The sequence below is a fragment of the Lissotriton vulgaris genome, unplaced genomic scaffold, assembly GCF_964263255.1.
Source record: "Lissotriton vulgaris unplaced genomic scaffold, aLisVul1.2 SCAFFOLD_327, whole genome shotgun sequence".
Taxonomy (NCBI): Eukaryota; Metazoa; Chordata; class Amphibia; order Caudata; family Salamandridae; genus Lissotriton; species Lissotriton vulgaris.
In genome coordinates, this window is record NW_028254275.1 from 696352 (window position 1) to 719910 (window position 23559).

Below are 23559 nucleotides of genomic sequence, written 5' to 3' on the forward strand. Positions count from 1 at the left end.
ATGAGAGGGGCTCCCTAAGTACAACAGAGGTAGAGCACCAATTAGACAACTGTCCGAAAGAAATGTCCTTTTTGGCCATGTCAAACACACCATTATAGACACTACAAATATCCTTATCGCACCATTACTGTATCATAAGAGCATAAACAATACAATCATAAAAATAAAAAAATTAAAACAAATTTGTTTATTTCAAAGTCAAAAAATCAATAAAACACATGTAAATTACGAAGTTTCCTTTAAAACTACCAGAAGAAATGCCTGGAGATTTCATATACACGCAATTGTCATAAACACAAAAATGACATTACAGTACATTAAATCAATAACAAGAAGGTTATAACAAACAGCTATACTGTTACACAATAATTATGCACAGAAACGGGAGAAAAGAATAGACACACAAAATGTTCAAGGCATTGTATATGATCACCAGTTACTCTTGAATTATCTGTTAAGTGAGAATACTTTATATAATTTCATTCACTTGCAGATACCCTAGTGATCTAGTGTCTATACATTAAAAGCATTGAAGCGTTTCGGTGTGTAACAGTTAAATAAAAACCACCTTGTTCAGGATTGTAGATATCTCCCAACTATGAATTGTATGGTCTTTCTAGGTATATTCCTGACAATACCAAGCGTTAGAGTATTTTCAATAGACTCTAAGGCAACCAGAGACGTAGGCCAAGTATTTTCAGGTCCAGCGCCACAAATTAAAATCTGAATATTTTCCAAAAAGATAAAACTTTCAAAGATGTATGGCCGATATGATCTGGTCCAATGTCTACAGAGCTGAGTTAAAATCTGTTTCAATAAAGAGAACAACACCCAATGTCAAGTGGCAATGGAAATATATATATATGGGCATCAGTATCTGTTATTTATATCAACATTATCTGCAGATTATAATCATTGTTCTACAGGCTAATAGGCATATAACAGTCCTCAGGGTCCGATCACCACAATACTTCTTGTAATGGGATGAAGGTTCCTAAAACGTTCTTTCCTCAAGCAAGATGCCGCAACCGCACCTCCGTATATGGTCTATGTTTACTTGAATAGGTGAGTTTGTTGTAACTTTCTTAATCTGAGAAAGTCAATATCCAGTGTAGGGTGTACTGGGAGGGAGTGCTACAGAGAGGCTCCTGATACATGAAGGTTAATCCTTCAAAATCCTCATGGGAAAACAGCTAAATTAACAGTGGTTTGCAGATGCTAATTCTCTAGATAGGGGGCGATGTTTGAACAACTTCGCCAAGTAAAGCAGTAATCAACCACCTAACGCTTTATAGAAGTGCCATTGCTACTGTACTGTGCACTTGCACTATGCATACAGTGGCTGTGCATATCAAGTTGCAGGCCCTCTAGGCATTATATTAGACATTCTCATCAAGACTCAGATTTGAAGTATTTCATAATCTATATTGACACATCCTTTGAAACTCTTACTTCACTAACGCTGTCAAAGACTGCAGCCTACTTCACTGGTGTGACCTTTGAGAGCTATCTCCTGTGTGATCCAGTAACATCGCTCTACTGTGCGTTTTAGCTCTGGTGCAAGATCCCATGAAATGTCTTTAACTTGCTTAATAGCTCTGTTGCCAATGCGTGTTAGATGTGTCTCTTAATTTCTAAGCCTGTCCCCTTCCAAGTAAAGTCTCATTTAAAGCGTGTTAATGAAAAATGTAAGAAATTGAAGAGTTAAAGAGGATGAGATCCCACCTCAATTAATTGTCACAATCCTTGTCAAGGTGAACCATTAGTCTCACAAAATAAACCTGTGCCTAACCCTTTGTTATCTTGCCACAAACAGTCAAACTTAACTTAGAGACAGTGTAAGTATTCAAACAGTAATAAAGTGAAAACACAGGATGAAAAAAAATCTGAAACCAACTTAGAAAAATAGAATGCATTATAATAAATAGAATGAGACCAAAATGACAAACGTCCAATAAGTAAAACCAGAAGTATTATTTCATGAAGTTTTTATAAACATATTATCAAAAAACACAAAAGCACCAAACTCAGTTATCAGGTCTTGGTAGACCAGGTGTTAGACCTAACAGCTTTAGTGTGGTCTTCCTCCTCAACTTTTTGCCTATCTCCTCAGCTTTTCTGACCTCTGTTTTGCTTGCTTTAGGACGGTGCACTCTACCTCTGCTAATCAGTATTAAAGTGCGTGTTCTCTATCCCCTAAACATGGTTACTTTGGTTAATCCCCAATTGGCATATTTAATTTATTTTCAAGTTACTAGTAGAGTGGTACCCCCTGTACCCAGGGCCTGTAAACTAAATACTACTAATGGGTCTTCAGGACTGACTGGGCTGCTCACTGAAATAGATATTTAACTATGCCTCAGGCCTGCCACTGCAGAGCCTGTGTGTGCAGTTTTACACTGCTATCTCAACCTGGCAAAATAAACCCTTTGCCAGGCCAAAACTGTCCATTTTTATACATTTAAGTCACCCCTAAGGTAGGCCCTGAACAACCCAGAAGGCAGGGTGCAATATATTTAAAAAGGCAGGACATGTACTTTTAAGTTTTACATGTGCTGATAGTGAAAAACTCCCAGTTTGTTTTTCACAACTGCAAATGCTATCTCTTCAAAATGATAACATTGGGATTACCTTATTACATTTTATAAGTGCAGTTTCCATTTGTGATAAGACCCCCAAGTCTGATGTACCTGGAATAGTAATTTAAAATCTTAACTTATTGTTAAGTCAGATTTTAAATTACAATTGGAGAAATGCCACTGTTGGACAGTTCGCGTTTTCTTACTTTAGCCATTTGATGCCTGCTGCCTGTCGCTGATCAGTCTGGGGTGGGTGACAGCTGTGGTTTGTGTAATCTTCCTTGATAGCCACATACAATGGGAGCTTAGATGTTACTTGATGGGCCATCCTGGGAGGATGGGAGGCAGAAGTTGGACCCAACCTGATTTACACCTGAATAGACTGTATCCTAGCCCTACACAAAGGGTTGCATACCCCTGTGTAGTGAGTCTGGAGTCAGGGTAAGAAGGGAGGAGCTCTGTGCTCTTCAAACATCTGTCTTTGAAGTCTCCTCCCCTTCAAAGGCCCAACTGGATATAAGTATTGGACCTCTGACACCATGGCTTCAGTAAGCCTCTAGACCTGTGAAGACTCTGCCAGGAAAAAGGACTGAAGTGCTGCTGAAGGACTGCCCCTCTGCTGGACTGCTGCTTTGCGGTACTCCTGCCTTGCTGGTCTTCCCTGCTGCCTGCTGTTCCCCTGACTGGGTGAGAAGGGCTGGACCTGCATCACTTGAAACTGGTTGTTCTCCCGAACTGAAGCCTCAGGGATATAAGACTTCCAACCTACCTGCTTCTGGACCTTTACTCTGCTATCTGTGAACCTGCAAAGTAGTGCCACCCTTGTCCAGGACCCTTGGAAGTGAGCCTAAGGGCCTTGATCCAGTAAAACCCATGCATCCTCTGTCAAACAGGGACATTGCCACCGCTGCACGGATCAGAACCTACGCATCCCCCCTGTTGTGTGTATAAGAACTGGCACATTGCTCCTGTTGTGTAGACCAGAACCGGTGCATTGCTCCTGATGTGTGGACCAGAACCGGCGCGTCGCTCCAGTTGTGTGAACAAGAACCGGTGCATGACTCCTGTAGTGTGGACCAGAACCAGCACATTGCTTTCAGAACCACCACTGTGTGATGCTCTTTCTGGGGCCAGGTCTTCGCATCCCCATCACCAGCATCCTCGACGAGGAGTCTCTGCATTGCAGCTCTTCTCACATCGGAGCCAACGCATTGCCACTGTTTTGAGGATCACGACCAGGCTTGAATTGACATAGACGCATCGCATCAGTTGCACACCACATCTTCGACGTCAACTCAGCAGGATTAAGATACTTTTGCTCACTGGGTCCTTGTAACCAGTTGGTGTGCCATTGCGGTTGGCCTGAACACTTTACTTTATCTCAGTCCGGCACAACCAGATATCCCAAGTTACCACTTATTGCTTCTAAGCTCTACATTACAGCTCATGCTTTACAACTTCAAAGCTCAAGTTCTACTTATTGGATTTCAATTGCTTTGGTCTTGTTTTATTTATTAAATTAAGAGCTATTTTTCTGACTGGTGTATTATTTTTGTGTGTGGTGTTTTCACTGTTTTACTGCTTGAAGTTTTGCACAAATGTTTTACACATTGCATCTAAGTTAAGCCTGACTGCTCTGTGCCAAGCTACCAGAAGGTGAGCACAGGTTAATTTAGGGTTTGCCTGCTTCTTACCCTAACTAGGACGGTGTTTGCTGCTTGGCTAGGGCTCATACCACAGTCAACCAACAACCCCATTTCTAACAGTGGGTTAAAGTCAAAAGTTAAGGCCGACCCCAGTGTAACACAGGTCAGATATGGGAATCAGGTTTGCCCTGATTGAAGGTTTTGTTTCCGACTTAGAAGTTTACTTGGTAAAAAAAGTGGTTATTGATGAGTTGTCAGCGGAACAAGCCTCAAGCTGGATCCAAAGCAGGGATCAACAAATGCAGAATTGATGATGATTGGGCTCCCAGTTCAATCGTCGAAGACAGCTCAAAAGCTTCACATAGCAAAGTGTGTTCCCAAGGAGGCCTTGACAGTGATGGGTTGCTGCTCAGCGTCAGTTTCAATGAAGCCCTCTCCATCTGAACTTAGAAACTTTTCTAGAAGTTAGATCTTCTTCAGTGGAGCAAACTAGAAAATGGTATCCAATCTGCAGTTTGATGTTGATGGCAGTCCCTATCCTCATCCTATGAGAATTTTCTGGAGGAAATGTTGGAAAAACTTTTCTAGGTCCCAGCTTCTGAAGTGTGGTCAGAAGAAGTAAACTCCAGCAAAGGCTCCAGTACCTGATAGGTAGCCCTTGGAGTCAGGATTCATTCCAACAGATGCCAGCAGCAGGGTCCTGGGCAGGTCCAGTAGGTACCTGTGAGCTGGGCAGTTGCAGGAAAATGGCCTCTGGAAGCTTGTTGAATCCCTGTAGCTGAAGTATAAAGCAGCCAATTGACACTTGGAGTCACTTATTGGGGCCAACGCAAGAAGGTCCAGTCTTCCTTCAGGTTTCAGACAGAAGGGCAATACTTCTTCTGATCTATACAGGTCCAGGATTGTTCTGAGCAGAAGAAGGTTAGGACCACTGTCATGCCTGGTGCCAGTCTATGGGTAAAGGAAAACTCCTGGCCCTTACAAAACCTTTCGGACAAATGTTCCCAGAGGTGACCCTACCCACTTTCGTGGCACTTCCTGTGAGTTGCACAATAAACTATCCCGTAGTGCCCCTCTCTACCTAAATCCAACATAGCTAGACACGTTGTCCCCTGGTCAGAGCTCCGTGTGCCCCCCAAACCCCAAGGGGGTGTGGCTGTGATAATGGGAAAACCATCCCTTGTGATCTCTCCAAACTATTTTTTTCTGCAGGTCCCCCTCTCACTGGGTTTGTAGTCAAAATGACTAAAAAGACAAAGGGAGGCACAGTTATGGGTGTGGGATACATCAGCCAGTGAAATGGTAGGCATCCTTTAAAGCTCAGGAAAGGTCTGGGCACAGCCGCCCATGCAATCCTGCTCAAGGAGCAGAAACATCTCTCCAAACCCAAGCCTTTTTTCCACTGTCTGGGAGCAACCACATCTCACCACAGGGGAGCCATCCAACAGTCTGGTGACACTGGCAGAAATACTTTTTTGGCATAGAGATGAAAACTTTCTAAAAGTTTAATTTCTAAAATAGCAAAATAAAATCTGACTTGACCATTCATTTTGATTTTAAATTACTATTAAAATGAGTCATTGACTCATGTTTGTTGCTGTTCCTAAACTAAAACCAAGCATTGTAAGCCGTTATAGTGCAGCCCAGTGTTTTCCTATTGGAGATCCAGCCTTGCCACTGTGAATAATAACTTTGAAGGTATATCCCTTCTAGGACATGTAAAACGTGCCCGACTTTCTAAATGTCATTCGCCCTATCTTATGGAAATTTAGGGCCTACCTTATGGATGACAAATGTATTAAAAGGGAAGGTTTAGGCCTGGTCAAAGGGTTAATTTGCCAGTTCAAGTTTGCAGTTTAAATTGCACACCTAGGCTGCAAAGGAAAGCCTAGTGACACGCTTTGTAGTGCTACTTTAGTGGGTGGCATGATTTGTGATGTAGCCTACTAGCAGTATTTAATTTACAGGCCCTCGGTACGTGTAGTACCATATACTAAAGACTTACGAGTAAATGAAATGTATCAATCAAGCATATACCAATTTTAACATGTTTAGATGGAAGAGCATAAGCACTTTACCTCAGTTTAGTATGGCCAACAAAAAAAATCGGTTCGGAAACAGGAGGCAAAAATCTGTGGTGACCCTCCAGAAGGAGCACATTTCCAACAGGAATCTACTTGGAAGGTATTGTCAGAGAAAATTAAAGTAAGCAATAGGTAGAAGTGATGAAAGTTGCCTATAAACATATACATGTTGACAAACTGTAGGAAGTAGAGTCAAAGTGCACATCCAGATTAGCTGAACTACTTGTAAAATGAGAAGAAGCTGTATTCATTTTTGGAGAAACTGGTCAGTGAAGCACATTAAATTTGCTAGAATGGTTTCCAAGTATTCTGGAAAGTGGTCTAGATCTCCCCAAACACTCCTTGGTAGCAGGGACAGGCTTGTTTGACGAATCATGGAAATATTAGAAAAGTGCATGGGTGCCACATTTTAGAAATCACTGTAAAACACGTGGCAATACAACTTATTTGAAAACTGTGTTGTAAAATGCACATCTGTCCAAAATTGTCTCAATGGTGATTGGTAGGGGAAATATACAGAAGAAGTCTGTTTTGCTTGCTTGATGTCCAATCCACTTCAGAATAGCTATTTCTGCCCCTCTAGTTTCAAAGTTCACCCGTCACAGCATGACAAGAATTATGGCTTTTTCTCTGATTTATCAGACATAGGAAAACCCATGCCGATTACCGGCCCCCTTTACACAATTTAATATGCCACAAGCAACAACACATTTATGAACTTTCACTTTTTTGCAGCCAGGTTAAAAGGAAATAACCACTCTCAATGGTATTCCTATTCAAAAAATGACAGCTGTCTGTTAGCGAAAACTTTCCACCAATCATCAGCCTGCATCTGGGAACTAAGGGGCCTATTCACAAAACAGTTAAAAAGGACGGGTGAATATTTATCTTGGGATAACTTAAAGAATAAATCAATTTACTGGTTGGGTAAGAAAACTTAATTGATTTATTCTCTTTTTGAAGATATAAAAATGGTCAGAAGGGTAAGTTGGGTTGGTAGGGGACCTAATACTCTACTAGCAATTTTGTAGTCTTGCCCTTCACATCCCCTGGCCTGGTAGAGGCAATTCAGTGTAGAAGTAGCCATATAAACACTCCCTCTAATCAAGTGATATCTCTCCCACTTGGTTATTTCTACTGGCCTCTAACTTTTAACGATCGGCAACAACCAACCCCTGGTCACAGTCTTTCACAGACTCAGGGACTTCATCCAATGCTTACTAATTTTAATCATTTTGCAGCCTCCGATGGAACATACTGACTTACAGTCAGGCCTGAGAAGTCTGACCAGCCTGGTTATTCAGTTTCCTATAGCTCTAACATTTGAGGTCCAAGATTGTCAACTACGTTGTGGCAGCATTACGTTCTTAGGTGCTTCTTCCACAATCTATGTTTCCCCGTGACCCTGGCTCCCGAGACCATCCAAAGAAATGGTTTCAGGACATTTCACCTACTCTAGTCCCTTTGCAAGCTGGTAGAGACAAGGGTGGGCTGCCCATCTTCATATCAAATGTATTGTCCTATGTTGCGGTAAGATCAGAGATTAGAGCTACACATTATCAAATAATAATCAACATTTTTAATAATCTTTATTTCGCACTTGTTAATTTCTATAAAAATTTTCCATTACCTGATACACTCAAAGTTTTATCTCTGCATGGTCATGATCTTGAAATCTTACTTTGCTGGGAAGGGAAGGAGCTCTTTATACTGTGGGATGGTCATTTTAATATTCATTTATGTCACCTCCCACCTAAAACAGTTGGTGGCATGGTGGATGCACACAACACTGATCAAAACCACTTTCTTCAAAGTGATTATGGAGCAGAAAAGAATGATCTAATGTCAAAGTATAATTTTTTTTGCCAGTACATTGTGTACCCCTCCTGTCTCATTTATTTGCACATTTAGCGGTTGTGGTCACAGCACTGTTATTGATTATATTCTTTCTTCCAACAAACTGGGTATGTTTTATTATAATTTGACCACTCATTCCATATCGATGAGTGATTACTATTCACAGAGTGACAACGTAAACTGCCCGTTATGGCTGAACAGTTCTAATCCTGAGCGAACCATTGACAAGATTGTGTTAGACACCCGCAACGAACTCTCACTATGTTGGTCCCGGTTCAACTGGGATAACTTTTTTGTAAAACTGGTTATCGATCATAAGGAGGCTTTTGAGATCTGTTCAGCTAATTTTTCTAACGATGCCGACATCAAGGCAGCTTTCCATAGTGGTTCTTGTGGGATTAAAGAATGATGAACCAGATCCTCACCTCACTTCAGCCATAATAGTCCAGGCTGGTTTGACCGTAAATGCTATTCTGAAACTCATAGGCGTCTTACGATAGCCCTTCACAATACCTCACGGTGCATCCCAGAATTAGGAACTTTTCGATGTGAGTACAGTCTAGCGCTGAAACAAAGGGATTTAGCATTAAAGAAACCCACATAGGAAACTTTATTGGAGGTCAGTGTGGCTAAAGATTACGCAGCCTTTTTTGGGATGTTGTTAATGCCTCATTTGTAAGGGACGATAGAGCGCCCTGATTAGAGGTCACCATCAATGAGTCTGATTTGGTGGCGTACTTCTTCAAGATTTACTTAACCTTAGGTCTGGAGTACCAGAACGCCAATACCTTTGTTGCTGAGGGTTCTCCATCTGACATCAGCAATTCATCTTTCTCCATGGATGAAATAAAGAGGGCACTTATGGGAATTAAGGGCAGCAAAATTCCTGGCCCTGGTGGCATGCCAATGGATTTCTTTATGGCTAATATTCCATTTTGGGCCATATTTTGACCATGGTGTCCTAGGCTTGTTGCAGCTCTGGTATTTTGAATACCTGGTCAGAGTCAGTGATAGTGCCCTTCTATAAGAAAGGGGATCTTTCTGATCAAGCTTATTACCACCCAATTTCACTACTGGTCTCCTTGGTAAAAATGAATAGCAGAATATTACTGAGCAGATAAGGAGATTGGGCAGAGAGGAAAAAATATCTCTTTTGACTTACAGTATGGCTTCTATAGGGTTATGGGGACAATAGAACAGAGTAAGTAAAAGTAATTTTTTTTATTGCACAATTATTTAAAATCATTGCAATATGCATATACAAAAAATGACCTTTTAAGTAAGAAAAATGTGTTCAAGTCTGTTAAAAGAGACAGTAAAATTGGTGGGTAGGATAAAGGGAAGGGAAAGCAGAAAAGCCAAGAGAATGTCACTTTGGGGGGTTAAAATTCAAGCTTGCTCGGATGGTAGAGTCAAGGAGTTAATTTCTGTGATGAATTTTACAAAGCGAATCGCCAACTGTGGCGAGTCCCCCCTCATACATGCCTCGAGCGCATCTTGACATGTCCTGATGCCTAGAAGAAGCCAAATTGGTCTCAGCCAGAATATTCTTTGCGCCCGAAGGCAATGGCAAATGCACAGAATGTGGATTAGGCTTTCCTCTCCCTGGTTGCAGACACGGCACTGAGAGGAGGCTTCTTTCTTGTATCCTTGGCCAAACTTGTATGCCTTCAACGGAATTAAGCCGAAACGAAATCTCATTAATTGATGTTTGATATACGGCTTCATTGCTGATGCGAGATAAGATGGTAGTGTTTTCGGGGCATATAGTTTGTCAGCCCAAGTGCCATGAAAAAGCTGGAGAACCTGTTGCATATCCGATTGATTTGATAGGATTTTAGCTTGCTTGGTTAAAAGCTTCGATTTTGTTTCATCAGGCAAGGACGAGGACCATATGCCCCCCGCTTTGAAGAAATTGAGGCAGAATGTCAAATACTTATTCCATGATGTAGTTGGGTTGCTAAGCAGGTGCCATATGCAGCTCTTCAGCGTATGGGGGTTAGCATATTTCGCTTTCAAACAGTATGAGACGTATCTTGCACCCATAATCCAGCGCATAGAGGATAAGGAAAATTCTTTCCGGATTTGGGCATGGGAGGTCGAGTCTGGCAATCGAAAGACCCGGCGATAGCATGATGATTGTGCTCTATCTAGCCATTTGTTCATTTTGTCTTTGAAAATTATTGCACCAAAGGAGATTGTAGGAAGGAATTTTGCGTTGATCAGTTTTATCAAAGGGACAAAGTCCTGGGAATGCAGAGCACTCTTCGTTCTTATGAAGGCCCCCTCTAGACTACGAGCCACTGCCTGCATCTCGGTTGTATACACTGAGCATCTCCCTTTATGATCAATCCAGACGCCCAGATATTTATATGCAGTGACAGTCTCCAGTGGTTTCCCTTCTATAAACCATATGATCTTTTTTCCATTCGCAGGTGAAATTGCCATCGTTTTGGTTTTACTAACGTTTATCTCTAGCATATTGTTGTTACAATACTGGGCGAGGGAATTGAACAATCTTTGGCGGCCCACCTGGGTTTGATCTAGGAGAATGGTATCGTCTGCGTATTGCAGAATTTGGATTTTACTTTGACCGATTCCTGGGGGGAAGGCTCTTGATCTGGACAACCATTCAGGTAGGTCGGCGAGGTACAGATTGAAAAGTAATGGTGCAAGAGTGCATCCTTGTTTTAGGCCTCTATTTGTAAAAATCTTATTGGAGGTAGACCATTTCGATGTTACTCTGACTTTAACCCAGGTGTCCGTGTGTAGGGCTATTAGTGCGTTAAGTAGCACCCGTGGGATGCCCCATCTTGCCAGTTTTTCCCACAATTTGGGCCGACTAACGCTGTCAAAGGCTTTACGGAAATCGATGAATCCCATGTACATTGATTTGCCTTTTGCAGCTAGGGTTGTTTCCATCAGGTGGGCTATGGAAATCAAGTTGTCCTCGATGTGGCAACATTTTGGAAACCAGTTTGGCTAAAAGGGATTAAGTTTTTCGTTTGCACCCATTTTGTAAGTTCTTTTAAAAGTACACTTGCGTAGGCTTTCCCATCCACATCAAGTAGGGCTATCATCCGATAATTATTGGGGTTGGAGCGCGAGCCTTTTTTATGGAAGGGTACAAGGAATGATCCTTGCCAGGAGGGGGGCGGGATGGTGTGTCCCAGTATTGCATCCTCGAAAAGGAGGGTCAGTATTGCGGCCCATTTTTGTGCGGAGGCTTTGAGTACTTGCGTAGGGATCCCGTTGGGTCCGGTGGCACCACTGGAGCGCATTGTCTTTATGACTCCTACTATTTCTTCTGTTATCTTGATGGTCGAGGTTGTGCCATCCTCAGTGATGAGCTGATCAAGCGTAGGTTGAGTACTGCTGCTGCTATTTGATGTGTACGGTACTGTGTACAATATTTTAACCTAGTTCTCCCATTCAGCGGGGGAGATAGTAGCTGCAGTGGATGGTTTAGTGGCTTTGGTTGCCTCATTTACCAAATTCCAAAACTTCCTTTGGTCCTTAGTTTTGATTATCTCAAAGACTGTCGCCCAACGGAACTCTTCTTTCTGTCTTTTTAGGGCGAATCTGGCCTTCCTATAGTCTTTTCTGTTAGCTGATATGTTGCTCTTCAGGAATGTATATTCACTTTCATTGTTCGCATGGACTCGTTGCAACTTATTTAATTTACTCTTTGTGGAAATTATAAGCTGTTTTTGCTCTATCAAAGTAGTTGGGACCGGAAGGTCCTTCGCAGGGCTATTTGTTAGTTTTAATGCTAATTGGTCTCTGAATTCGCTCAGTCTTGTCTCCCAGGAGAATCCTGTCAAGTAATCGGTGCCATCCAGGCGCTGTTCGGAGAGAAGATTGTCAACTTCCGCTTCTATTGCTTCCTGATTCCATTCAGACCATCTTAATTTTCTTACCTTCTGATGGTTTGATTCCCTTCCAATCAGGGGAGTTATCGGGCAGTGTTGCTGCCTAAGGGCAATCTTGCAGATTAGAATTGCATGATTGCTGTCTAAGGATGGTATTATCAAGAGCTCACGCGCCAGGTGGAAGGCATTAAGAGATATCCATATGTAATCTAAAGTGGCCATACGGGATGAAGATATATGGGTATATGCAGCTGGTTGATCAGAGGCTAACCTACCGTTAAGAGTGCGCAGACCAGATTGGTTTAATTTTGTTGCTAATTTTATTCCATTGGCTTCCTTCCGTTGGTATTGGAACTTTATCTCCGGGATTGCCCACTCTTCATTTACTGATGATATTTGAGAAGATTGGGTGGGGTCAATATCCATTAGGTTGGAGTTAAAGTCGCCCGTTATCAGCCACAGATCATTTGGGAATAAAGCTTCAAGATTATTTATTATAGGAAGCAAGTTGCTTAAAGTAGTCTCCCGACAAATTTTTACGGGATGTAGGTAGACACAGCCGTGAATGATTTTTTGCTTTATTTTATCCTTAACATGGCTCTTAATCTCAATGCTGAGGAAAATGTAGTCACCTTCGCCGTTGTAAAGTGTCTCTAATTATGCTACCAATGTGTTCTTTACGGCGATCAGCACGCCCCCAGATGCATGGCCACCTGCTGTGGATGGAATAGCAAAGGATTTGACTACAGTAATATCTTCCCAGATGGTATTCTCCAGGGCCCAGGTCTCTTGAATGGCGAAGATATCATTTGACTTCCGGAGGTCCATGGTTAATCGGCCTATTTTCTCTTTTGTTAGGCCCCGGATGTTCCAGGAGCAAATATTTAAGCAACGGGCTGTGTCATACTTTGATTCGTTTCCATGCTGAATTTTCTGTGCACTACCCTAAGGCCTTGAAAAGCCAGGACCAGTCTTGGGATTTGTTTGATTTAAATACACATTTACGTGGGCCACCTGCTGTTGTGGCTATTACTTGGAGCGGAGTATCAATCCAGGGTGCTGCTTTTGATTCCTGTCTGTGGCCGCGTAGCATCGGGGGTAGCTGTTGTTTGCTCCCTTCCAAATTTAAGTCGGAACTAATGTTGTTGGTCAATGGGGGATCAGGGGTATTTTTTAGAAAGGTCAGATAGTTAATGGTGGTATAAAGGCTAGCTTGAATGCCCAATTCGCTCAGTTGCTTTACGTTCTTAGATAGTGTTACAGCCAGTCTGGGTTGAAAAAAGTTACCAAGGTTGACTCATTTTTCTGGCCCATAACAGGATCTATAAAGGCCACTGTTTCAATGTCCGCTGAGTCGACACTTTCTAAGCCTGGAAGATGCTGACATAGCTTTAGAAGATTTCCCCTGTTTAGGATATCCATTTGACCCTGGGATTCATATTCCGGGTATAATAGTACTTTTTTGTAATAGAACAGAGGCTAAATTTAAATTTGCTAATTGGAAAATATATCCTTATAAAGAAAGGCCATTTATGTTTCCCATTTGTTGATTGTCAAGTGCTTTTGACTGTGTTCTGCATAACAAATTGTGGAACATTTTGTCAGATTGCGTGGACCACCCTGTTAGACTTAGCTTTTTCAGCTGGCTTTATCCCCAGACTTTTCAGCCTCCTGTTTCTGACCTATTTGTGTTGGTTTTATGACTCTGGGCACTTTAACGCTGCTGATCAGTGCTAACGTACATATGATCTCCATGCAAATTGTGTTTATGGATTGGTGTTTCCATGATTGGCTTATTTTACTTACTACTAAGCCCCTAGTACAGTGCACTTTGTGTGCCCAGGCCTGTAAGTCAATTGCTGCTAGTGGGCCTACAGCACTGATTGTGCCACCAATGCAAGCAGCCTTTTAAAAGGGTCTCAGACCTGTCACTGCACTGTCTGCACACAGTTTCTACTGCCATGTCGACTTGGCAAGTGCATCCACTGGTCAGGTCCCAACTGTCCCTTTTCTTACATGTAAGACATCCCTAAAGTAGGTCCATGGTACCCCTGGGGGTAGGGTGTAGTGTATGTAGCCTTGCAGTTTAAAACTCTGTGCGAAGACACTGCTGTGGCAGGTCTGAGATACATTTACAGGGCTAATCCTGGGGGTGGCACAATCGATGCTATGAGCCCACTAGTAATAAACACTACACTTGCCAGTGCTGAGAACCTTATTTATCACCAACTGTTGAAATATATAGTATACATGACAATGGCATGAACACTTGCTTTATAAATTGCAGTTTTTTTATTTTCCTTATTTTCTCTTTACCTATTATTTTAGGTCTGTATCATTTTTGATTTTGTGCATGGGAATACAAAACATTCTATGTACATTTATATACAAACAAAAATACAAGTACACAAACGATTGGGTATGTACAATAAATCATCAACTAACATACAACTCTTTCATGGCCTTCCATTCATACAACACATACAAACTGGTCCCAGTGTCAACATAAACTTCTTGTTCACCAAATGAATAGTCTGTTCTTAAACCTATCTCAAACTCTATTGTAACATTTATAAGGGAGGCAAAAAAGTCTTTAAACGTGTTCCCCAAGGGTTTTCAGAGAAATCAGGGAAAAGACCTGGGACCTGGTCGGTCGACGCGTTTCGAGCCCTGTGACTGGCAGGGTTCTCTTCAGGACCAAACAATAACTAAAAGGGAAAGAAAAACACTCGTGATTTTAGTGTTCTAAGGGTTCAACACCTTGTTCGCAACCTAACCACCCTCAGCCTACCTCTAGCGTTGGGTCATAGTTCCAACAGGCAATTGTATTCCAGAATGCAGAAAACTGGATTGGAGGGAGTGCTGGAACAAGTAGGAAAGACAATTGATAAGTGCACTGCATTTATAAACTCACACTCATCTTATCGTGATTCAATCGTGGTTGTGTGTGTACGCCTACCTGTGCTAGGAGAGCCAGAGGTGGGGGGCTTTGGATTGAATATCGTTTTTAAGATCTGCAGAAAAAATTCAAAGCGATAATTAGCGCTTGCTATCTGGCGTTTGATTGTGGATTATCAGAAAGGATTTGTACATCCATGCGGTGGGAAGCTTACCGTCAGCAGAGTACAACTCCGCGTTGGTTCTCAGATGCGACCGCTGCTCCTGCCGGGGAAAAATGTCCAGTGAATTCGGCTTTTTAGAAGTATGTCATTCCCGATCTGAAAAAATCGGGGAGAGAAGCGTGGGTTTAGCGCTTGCCATCGTGTGTTCTATTCTAAAATGTGGACAAGGGGCTCGTTGGCCCACCCGATTCAATTTCTTACCATTTGTCAAACTCCGCTTTGGTAATGGGCCGCTGATCGTCGTTCTCACTCCTTCCTCTTCGGTCTGTTGTGGCTGAGTGAGCCTACTACCTCTTCTTGGCTGTGGGAGTGGCTAGAAATCAGAGGATTGTGGGGGATGTAGTCCCATTAGTTTTTGGCTGGGGAAGCCTTTTACATATTGGGTTTGTAAATTTCTGACAACTCATTGAGTCCAGTTACTGCTGAGTCAAATTTCATTATAAGCATAGCTTCCCTCTGATTTAATCTTGCATCGGTGTTCCCGCCTCTCGGGTCATTTTCGATTTTAGATATTACAGTCCACTTCAACTTGGTTTTGTCATGTTTCATAGTTATCCAGTGATTGACTAGCGGTGCATTTTCTACTTCTCTACGTATCCTTGATTTATGTTGGGTGATACGTTGCCTGATTTCTTGAGTTGTTTTTCCTATGTATAACATAGGGCATGGGCACATTACAGCATACACGACATTTTTAGTCTTACAATTAGTAAAAGTGTCATGTTTCCAATTGATGTTATTGAAAGAGAAGACTGACTCTTCTATTGTCTCTTCGCAGCAGATGCATGTTCCACATTTGTGGTGTCCAGTAATTGGTGGAAAACCGAACAGACTTCTCACTGTCGGGCCTTTCTCAATCGGTAGAGCGGCTCTGACAATATGTTGGCCACACTTTTTTCTTTTTTGTGCGCAAACAAGGGTGGTGTTTTAAAGTCCTCGTGTAAATCTTTCACTAAGTGCCAATTAGATGTAATTCATTTCTTCAATTGGTTTGAAGCCGGGCAGAACGTCGATACACATACTATTCGTTTCTGTTCCATTTTGGGCTTTTTCTGCAAAAGAGATTCGCATGGCGTCCACCAGGCCCTTTTCAATGAGTTTTTTAATAGTTTGTTAGGGTATCCTCTTTGGAGAAGCCTATCTTTGAGTTGGTTGGCATGTTCAAAGTAGTCCTCCTTACGTGAACAATTCCTTCGTATCCTGAGGAATTGGCCAAAGGGTAGATTTTGTCTCAGGCCGCGTGGGTAGTTGCTTGAATAAAGCAATGCCTTATTTCTGTCTGTCGCTTTTCGAAAAAGTGTGGTTGCAAGACCTCCTTCAGATAGTTCTATTTTTACATCCAAAAATGTAATGGATGTGTTGGATGATGTACAACTGAATTTTATGTCGTTACTTCGTGCATTCAACCAGTTGACAAACTCATTAAGGGTCGCAGGGCTGCCAGTCCAAATGAGGAATACATCATCGATGTATCTCATGTAATGGGAAATCTGCTCTTTGAAAGGGTTGTCATTATAGATGAATTTTTGTTCATAGAGTCCCATAAACATCACCGCTAGTTCCGGGGCAAATGGACACCCCATAGCTACTCCTTTTATCTGTAAAAAGAATTCGGAGTCAAATGTGAAGAAGTTTTTTTGTAGGGCCAAAGTTGCCAGTTCTACTATAAATTCTGTTGGTACTTGGAACGGTCTATCACGTTTGTCCAAGAAGAAAGTCAATGTCTCTAAAGCTTGGTCTTGGGGAATTTGGGTATAGAGTGAGACAACATCTAATGTGGCCATTAGTTGTTGGTCTTGATCGAATTGTATTGTCTCAATCTTTTGAAGGAAAGCAGTGGTATCCTTTAGATGAGCTGGAACCATTTTAATGAATGGTTTCAAAAAGAAGTTGATGTACTTGGCCACTGGTTCGAAGAGGGATTCGCACCCAGACACTATTGGACGCCCCGGAGGGTTGTTTTCATCTTTATGTATTTTGGGCAGTACATAGAATACCGGGGTTCTGGGATTTTTATTCTGCAGAAATGCCAACTCCTTTGGACCAACAAAACCTTGGTCGTATCCTTTTTGGATGATTTGGAAAAGTTGATTCTGGAATTCATTCGTGGGATTTTTTGTGATACGTCTGTAGCAAGTGGCATCATTTAGTTGTCGGTGGACTTCTGTTTTGTATTTATTGATATCCCAGACCACCACTGCGCCCCCTTTGTCTGCTTGCTTTATGACCACTGATCTGTCATTTTTTAATGCGAATAATGCTTCCTTTTCCATTTTGGGTAAATTATATTTCACATAGCTTCTTTTTTTCTCTAATGATGAAATCCTGGATAGAATTGTGCGCTCGAAAGTAATGACTTCTTATGGAATTTTAGACCCTGCTGGACAAAAAGTGGATTTTTTCTTTAGACCTGACACTTCAAGTTGGTGGTCTTCGATGGTATCCGAAAAAAATGTTTTCAGCCTGATCTTGCGGCAGAATTCTAAGGCTTCTAACTTCATTCTGACGTAGTCTGTGGGTCTGGATGGTACAAAGGCTAGTCCTTTTGTCAAAATTGATGTCTCCGCTTCTGTTAAACTTTTATCAGATAAATTGAAATTTAGAATAGAACACGGGATGGCAAGCGCTAAACCCACGCTTCTCTGCCCGATTTTTTCAGATCGAGAATGACATACTTCTAAAAAGCCGAATTCACGGGACATTTTTCCCCGGCCGGAGCAGCGGTCGCATCTGAGAACCAACGCGGAGTTGTACTCTGCTGACGGTAAGCTTCCCACCGCATGGATGTACAAATCCTTTCTGATAATCCACAATCAAACGCCAGATAGCAAGCGCTAATTATCGCTTGGAATTTTTTTTGCAGATCTTAAAAACGATATTCAATCCAAAGCCCCCCACCTCTGCCTCTCCTAGCACAGGTAGGCGTACACACACAACCACGATTGAATCACGATAAGATGAGTGTGAGTTTATAAATGCAGTGCACTTATCGTTTGTCTTTCCTACTTTTTCCAGCACTCCCTCCAATCCAGTTTTCTGCATTCTGGAATACAATTGCCTGTTGGAACTATGACCCAACGCTAGAGGTAGGCTGAGGGTGGTTAGGTTGTGAACAAGGTGTTGAACCCTTAGAACACTAAAATCACGAGTGTTTTCCTTTCCCTTTTAGTTATTGTTTGGTCCTGAAGAGAACCCTGCCAGTCACAGGGCTCGAAACGCGTCGACCGACCAGGTCCCAGGTCTTTTCCCTGATTTCTCTGAAAACCCTTGGGGAACACGTTTAAAGACTTTTTTGCCTCCCTTATAAATGTTACAATAGAGTTTGAGATAGGTTTAAGAACGGACTATTCATTTGGTGAACAAGAAGTTTATGTTGACACTGGGACCAGTTTGTATGTGTTGTATGAATGGAAGGCCATGAAAGAGTTGTATGTTAGTTGATGATTTATTGTACATACCCAATCGTTTGTGTACTTGTATTTTTGTTTGTATATAAATGTACATAGAATGTTTTGTATTCCCATGCACAAAATCAAAAATGATGCAGACCTAAAATAATAGGTAAAGAGAAAATAAGGAAAATAAAAAAACTGCAATTTATAAAGCAAGTGTTCATGCCATTGTCATGTATACTATATATTTCAACAGTTGGTGATAAATAAGGTTCTCAGCACTGGCAAGTGTAGTGTTTATTACGGTTTATATTGGCTCAGCCTTGCTGAGTTTAGGAGCCAAGACCCTTTTTGTTTCATGAGCCCACTAGTAGCATTTGATTTACAGGCCCTGGCACACTCAGTGCACTTTACTAGGGACTTACCAGTAAATCAAATATGCCAATCAGGGAGAACCAATCATATTTACAATTTACACAGGGAGCACTTGCGCTTTGACACTGATCAGCAGTGGCAAAATCAGTGTCAAAGCACCCAAAGCATCTAAGCCAGCAAAAGCAAAAACTAAATCCAGCTTACCATCAAAAATACAGGTGGTAGTGGCAAAAAGTCAGGGGAAACCACGCCAAGGATGCCAAGTACTACAGCCAACAATACTATACTTATGACTCGCACCCAGTGGTTTTACAGCAGCTACTTAAATGTTCTGTCAACTATATGCTAGATGTGGGCCTGAATGTTAATGCTGGAAAAACATACATAATGAAATGAGGGAGAAAAGCTACGAAGTGCCATAACTTTTTAATTGGCATTGTCAAGGTAAACTTTACTTCTACCTTCTCTTTGGGGAATTTTGTTTGAGGCTTGCGGCTCTTGGAAACAGGCCACTAAATACAGAAGTTGCATTTTAAAAAATCCACTTCAGCACTGTTACATTTTGCTAACAAACTTGGCAAAAAACACTAGAGAGAAATGCTAACCATATACAAGGCCAAATGCATGTCGACAGCTGTATACAGGGCAGTAATGTGGGATTACAGCAACTTTCATTCACTCCAGAAGGTAGAGAATGGCCTTTTTAGAAACCTTCTCTCTGTCACTAAGAGCTGCTTGTCTTTCACATGTCACACCAAACTCTGGTTTCATTTTTTACTGATGTGATCAGAAGCCAACCTATTTTATTATGGTATGTGTAAATGTGTAAATGTAGTAGTATTTGTATAGCGCACCAAATCGACCCCCGAAGGGGTATCTCAGGCGCTTGTACGCATACCGCTGTGGAACCCTTCCTGGCTTTTCCCTGTGAAGTGCCAACTCCTGGGCACCCCCGAGGGGAAGCCAGTCATCCTAGCGTTGTTAGGGCCGTTGTGGAGATTAAGCAAGCTATTGCCCAGAGTTGCAGAGTGGGACCCATGATTAGAATAGGCACCGAGGTGAGAATGATCAGGTCCGCGGAAATTGAGCCCAAGACCCGACGAGGCGGGAATTGAACCCTGGTCCCAGGCTAGACCTCTGCATCAGGGTCTGCCGCTCTAACCATTGAGCCACACTATATATGACATTTCCAGAGTCTGCCAGGAAAGCTGTGACTGGTGCATCTTTGCTAGCATACATCTATATAAAACACACATATATATATATTCACACATATAGTTTAATGATTCCTTTTCCTACTGTATGAAGTTGTCCATTGATGTGAAAAACATCTGGAGGGGGTGGCAGCCCTCTGTTGAAAAGCAAATTTTTTTCTTCACTGGAGAAAACATATTCCCTTCGACACTTTTCCCCTACAATCCCATCAACGGTGGCGAGGAACCATTCTCCTAATCACCCTGGAAAGGAACTTATGCCAGCACCCTGCTGGAGCAAATGACTGACCATTTCGAAGTTGGAAGGGGTCAGATTGAAGTCTGGAAAACTGCAATGAGTTCCTCTTTCCACCCTTTAGTGGCATTACCGAGTGCAGATTTCTCTACACTTGTCATGGTGGAGTAATCTGCATTCAAAATATGCTTTCCAAGAACCCCTTTGAAAGTTCCTGCCATGCTAAAAAAAAAGTTTGGAGAGGTACAGATCCCGATACTGGCTTTAATTGCTCCTCAAAACAATAGATTGCTCCATACTGATGAGTTTGAAATAGAACAAAGCATATTTTCAAGGATATCCAGAACGTACTGGACCATCACTGGATGGCATCCACCTATCTTACTGTGATAGGAGCTCAAAGTTTTTGGTGAATACTGTAGTAAGACGTTAACAGTAAACTTGGAAAAAACTAAGATTCTGATCTTTAGGAAAAAGAGGAGGAATTGAGGCTGGTTCCTAGGCTCCATAAAACTGGAGATAGTTAAGGAGTACTAATATCTAGGAATCTGGTTTGAGAAATCTATGAAGTGGAAAATACACCTGGGTGCCTGAAGAATTCAGGCCCTATCCTCGGTTAGTGGCCTGAGAAAATGTAATAAGACGTATGGATAAATGACAGATAGACCAGTTCTGAAAGCTTACACAGCTATGGTACCTCCCCAGTACTTATATGGTGCTGAAGTGCTATTCTTTAGTGGTAAGAGGAAGTGGGATGCTGAAGAAGGGATATGCATAAATAAATTATTGTCCCTACCCAGTTCCTCCATGATCCAGGCAAGAAGATTAGTATCCATAATGGTATCATGGGAGAAAATGGCAAGGATGGCAGTTATAAGATACTGGCAACGCCTGGGCTGTGAAGAGGACTAAAAAGTATCCTACTGGTGTATATGTGAGATCCTACAGAGTGAAATGAAGTGGACAAAAGGGGGTTACAGAAACGGTTGCTGTGGCATGTAGGGAATCGAGGGTTGACGTATGTCAGCAGAACTTTCATCCTGCCATAAGCAAGAAGGAACTTAGGATATTAGGGAAAGAAATATCATGGGACCAGGATAGACAATACTTGGAAGGAAAAAGCTCTGTATGTGTTATGACTAAGTCATGGCAAAATGGCCAACAGTTCCCATATATGGTTATACTTCCCAATCGTTGGTATAGGAATGAACTGTTAAAAATAAGGATTGTGATTAATCCATGTTATGTGAATGACAGGATTAGGAGGGCCGTGACAGACCACGAAGGGAAGTGTACCTGTAACCTAGGCCAAAATGCAATAATTTGCAAACTTTACTGGATTTTCTACAAGTTCTTGATGCAGGAAAACCGTGTCTACGACCAATCTTTCTAAAATATGAGGTTAGGAATCGTGCACAGGCAGCAGACTTGTTAACTGAAATGCACTCACTAGAGGTAGCATGTGCAATATGGCAGTTTATGCTTGAAGTAAAAAAAGTTTTAAAAAATGTGTAGAGCTGATGTTTTATCACTGGTATTGGTTTGATGAAATGTACACCAGTTTTCATAAATGGTACTTGGAATTTAAATAATTGCTATATAGATTATACATTATATATCTAAGAAGATCTTTTGATGGAATCAGAGTTTTATACGTTTGTTATATAGTTTATAGCTTGAGATGGTTTTTAAATCGAAGACCTATGTTTGTATATGTTTAAGGACCTAAGGTCTAAATAAACAATCTTTTTACTGACTGGCTCTGATTTTGAACACAATAGACAACTGAAACTATCAGAATACATTTTGAGACCTGTTAGAGGGAAGCGGTGTGCTCCCTCCCTCATTATTTGCATTTTTGAAAGGATATTGGGTTGAAGAACCCTGTGGATGCACCTGAGCTTGGAGTGGTAAAGAACCTGATGTAGTAAAAGCAGCTTGTCATCCTCCCACAAACCAATGGATTGCTCCTTGCAGATGAGTGTCAGTTAACTTAGCACAAAACAGATGTCCACAGTGATCATCACTGGGTGGCAAACGAATGAGGACTGCATTTACCAGAATGCATTGGGAGACCGGCAGCAGACAGTGGTCAGACCCCCCCACCACCTGTTTATTATTTTTTATTTGATGGGCTGCCAATATATATCATCTCACTTTTAATACTGTTCATGTAAAATGCCATTTTACGATTCATATAATGGATTGCATTAATTAAAATCAATTCGTTTTACACATGTGATTAATGGCGGGTAATGAAAACAGAAGCGGAAAGATCACACTGACTTATTGGTGAAGAATTTTCATAAAGTTTACGGCTGTGATCTCTGCCCTCCTCGGCCTGTCTCTGACATGGGAGGGACGAGGCTTCCGAGTCCTTGAATGACGTAAGTTAAATCCACGGCCCTGACCGGAACCAAAACGTAAGCGTCCAAACACAGCCGTGTGTAAAAAGAAACACATACGTGTGTTTTCTTAACAAGTCATGCCAACATTCAGAGAAACGCGATATGAATTAGTTTTTAAAAGCCCACCGCCACAGGCAATCTAGCTAAATGTCTCCATTAGTGATTTAATTGAGTTAGCTCCTTCAGAGGGTGGGGGAGCTGGCTCATGCACAGACCAGCAAAACTAATGGATAACACGGCATATGTTAAATCGAGGGTGTAGCATATCTGTGTTTTCGGGGCGTACACGGCACGCGTGCTCAAGGACGCTTAACTTAAGCATATGATGCCCATTTCGGCATGCATGTCAGCTCAGGTGCATCACGTGTGTTAGTAACGAAGACACGCTGCGGGGGAGCGGCAAAACATTTGCAAAGGCGACTTCAGGCAAAGCTGTAGTGTATCTCCATTTTAAGCGTCGACCACTGCTGCATCCCCCGCGCCACTGCAAAATGAAAAGCAGCCTTTACAGGCTTCGACTTGACATAGCGGCGTTATAATACCAGTTTGCAATATGCATTGGATTTACACAGCACGTACCTAAAGGGGTACTCCACACAGACAGACAGACAAACAGACAGGACGGCACAGTACTCGGTGCTTGAAATCACCATACCCCCAAATCCAGGGCGCAGCCTGTTGTCATAACCGTCCAGCAGACTGTCTAGGATTCTGGTGAAATTCTCGGGGTACAGTTTCTCCTCCTTTTTCGCCTGCCCTGGGGGCTCAGCAACAC

At 42.0% G+C, this 23559-nt stretch overlaps 1 protein-coding gene across 2 annotated transcripts in view; it reads right to left on the reverse strand.

The window, feature by feature from the left end:
* Positions 1-23559, reverse strand: part of LOC147659598 (gamma-aminobutyric acid receptor subunit alpha-4-like) — a 509601-nt gene that overhangs the window by 485496 nt on the left and 546 nt on the right. For both annotated transcript variants that reach the window (XM_086951620.1, XM_086951619.1), the window contains exon 2: positions 23440-23558. In XM_086951620.1, coding sequence (XP_086807746.1) covers positions 23440-23558 — 119 coding nt within the window. The remainder of the gene's footprint in view (positions 1-23439; position 23559) is intronic.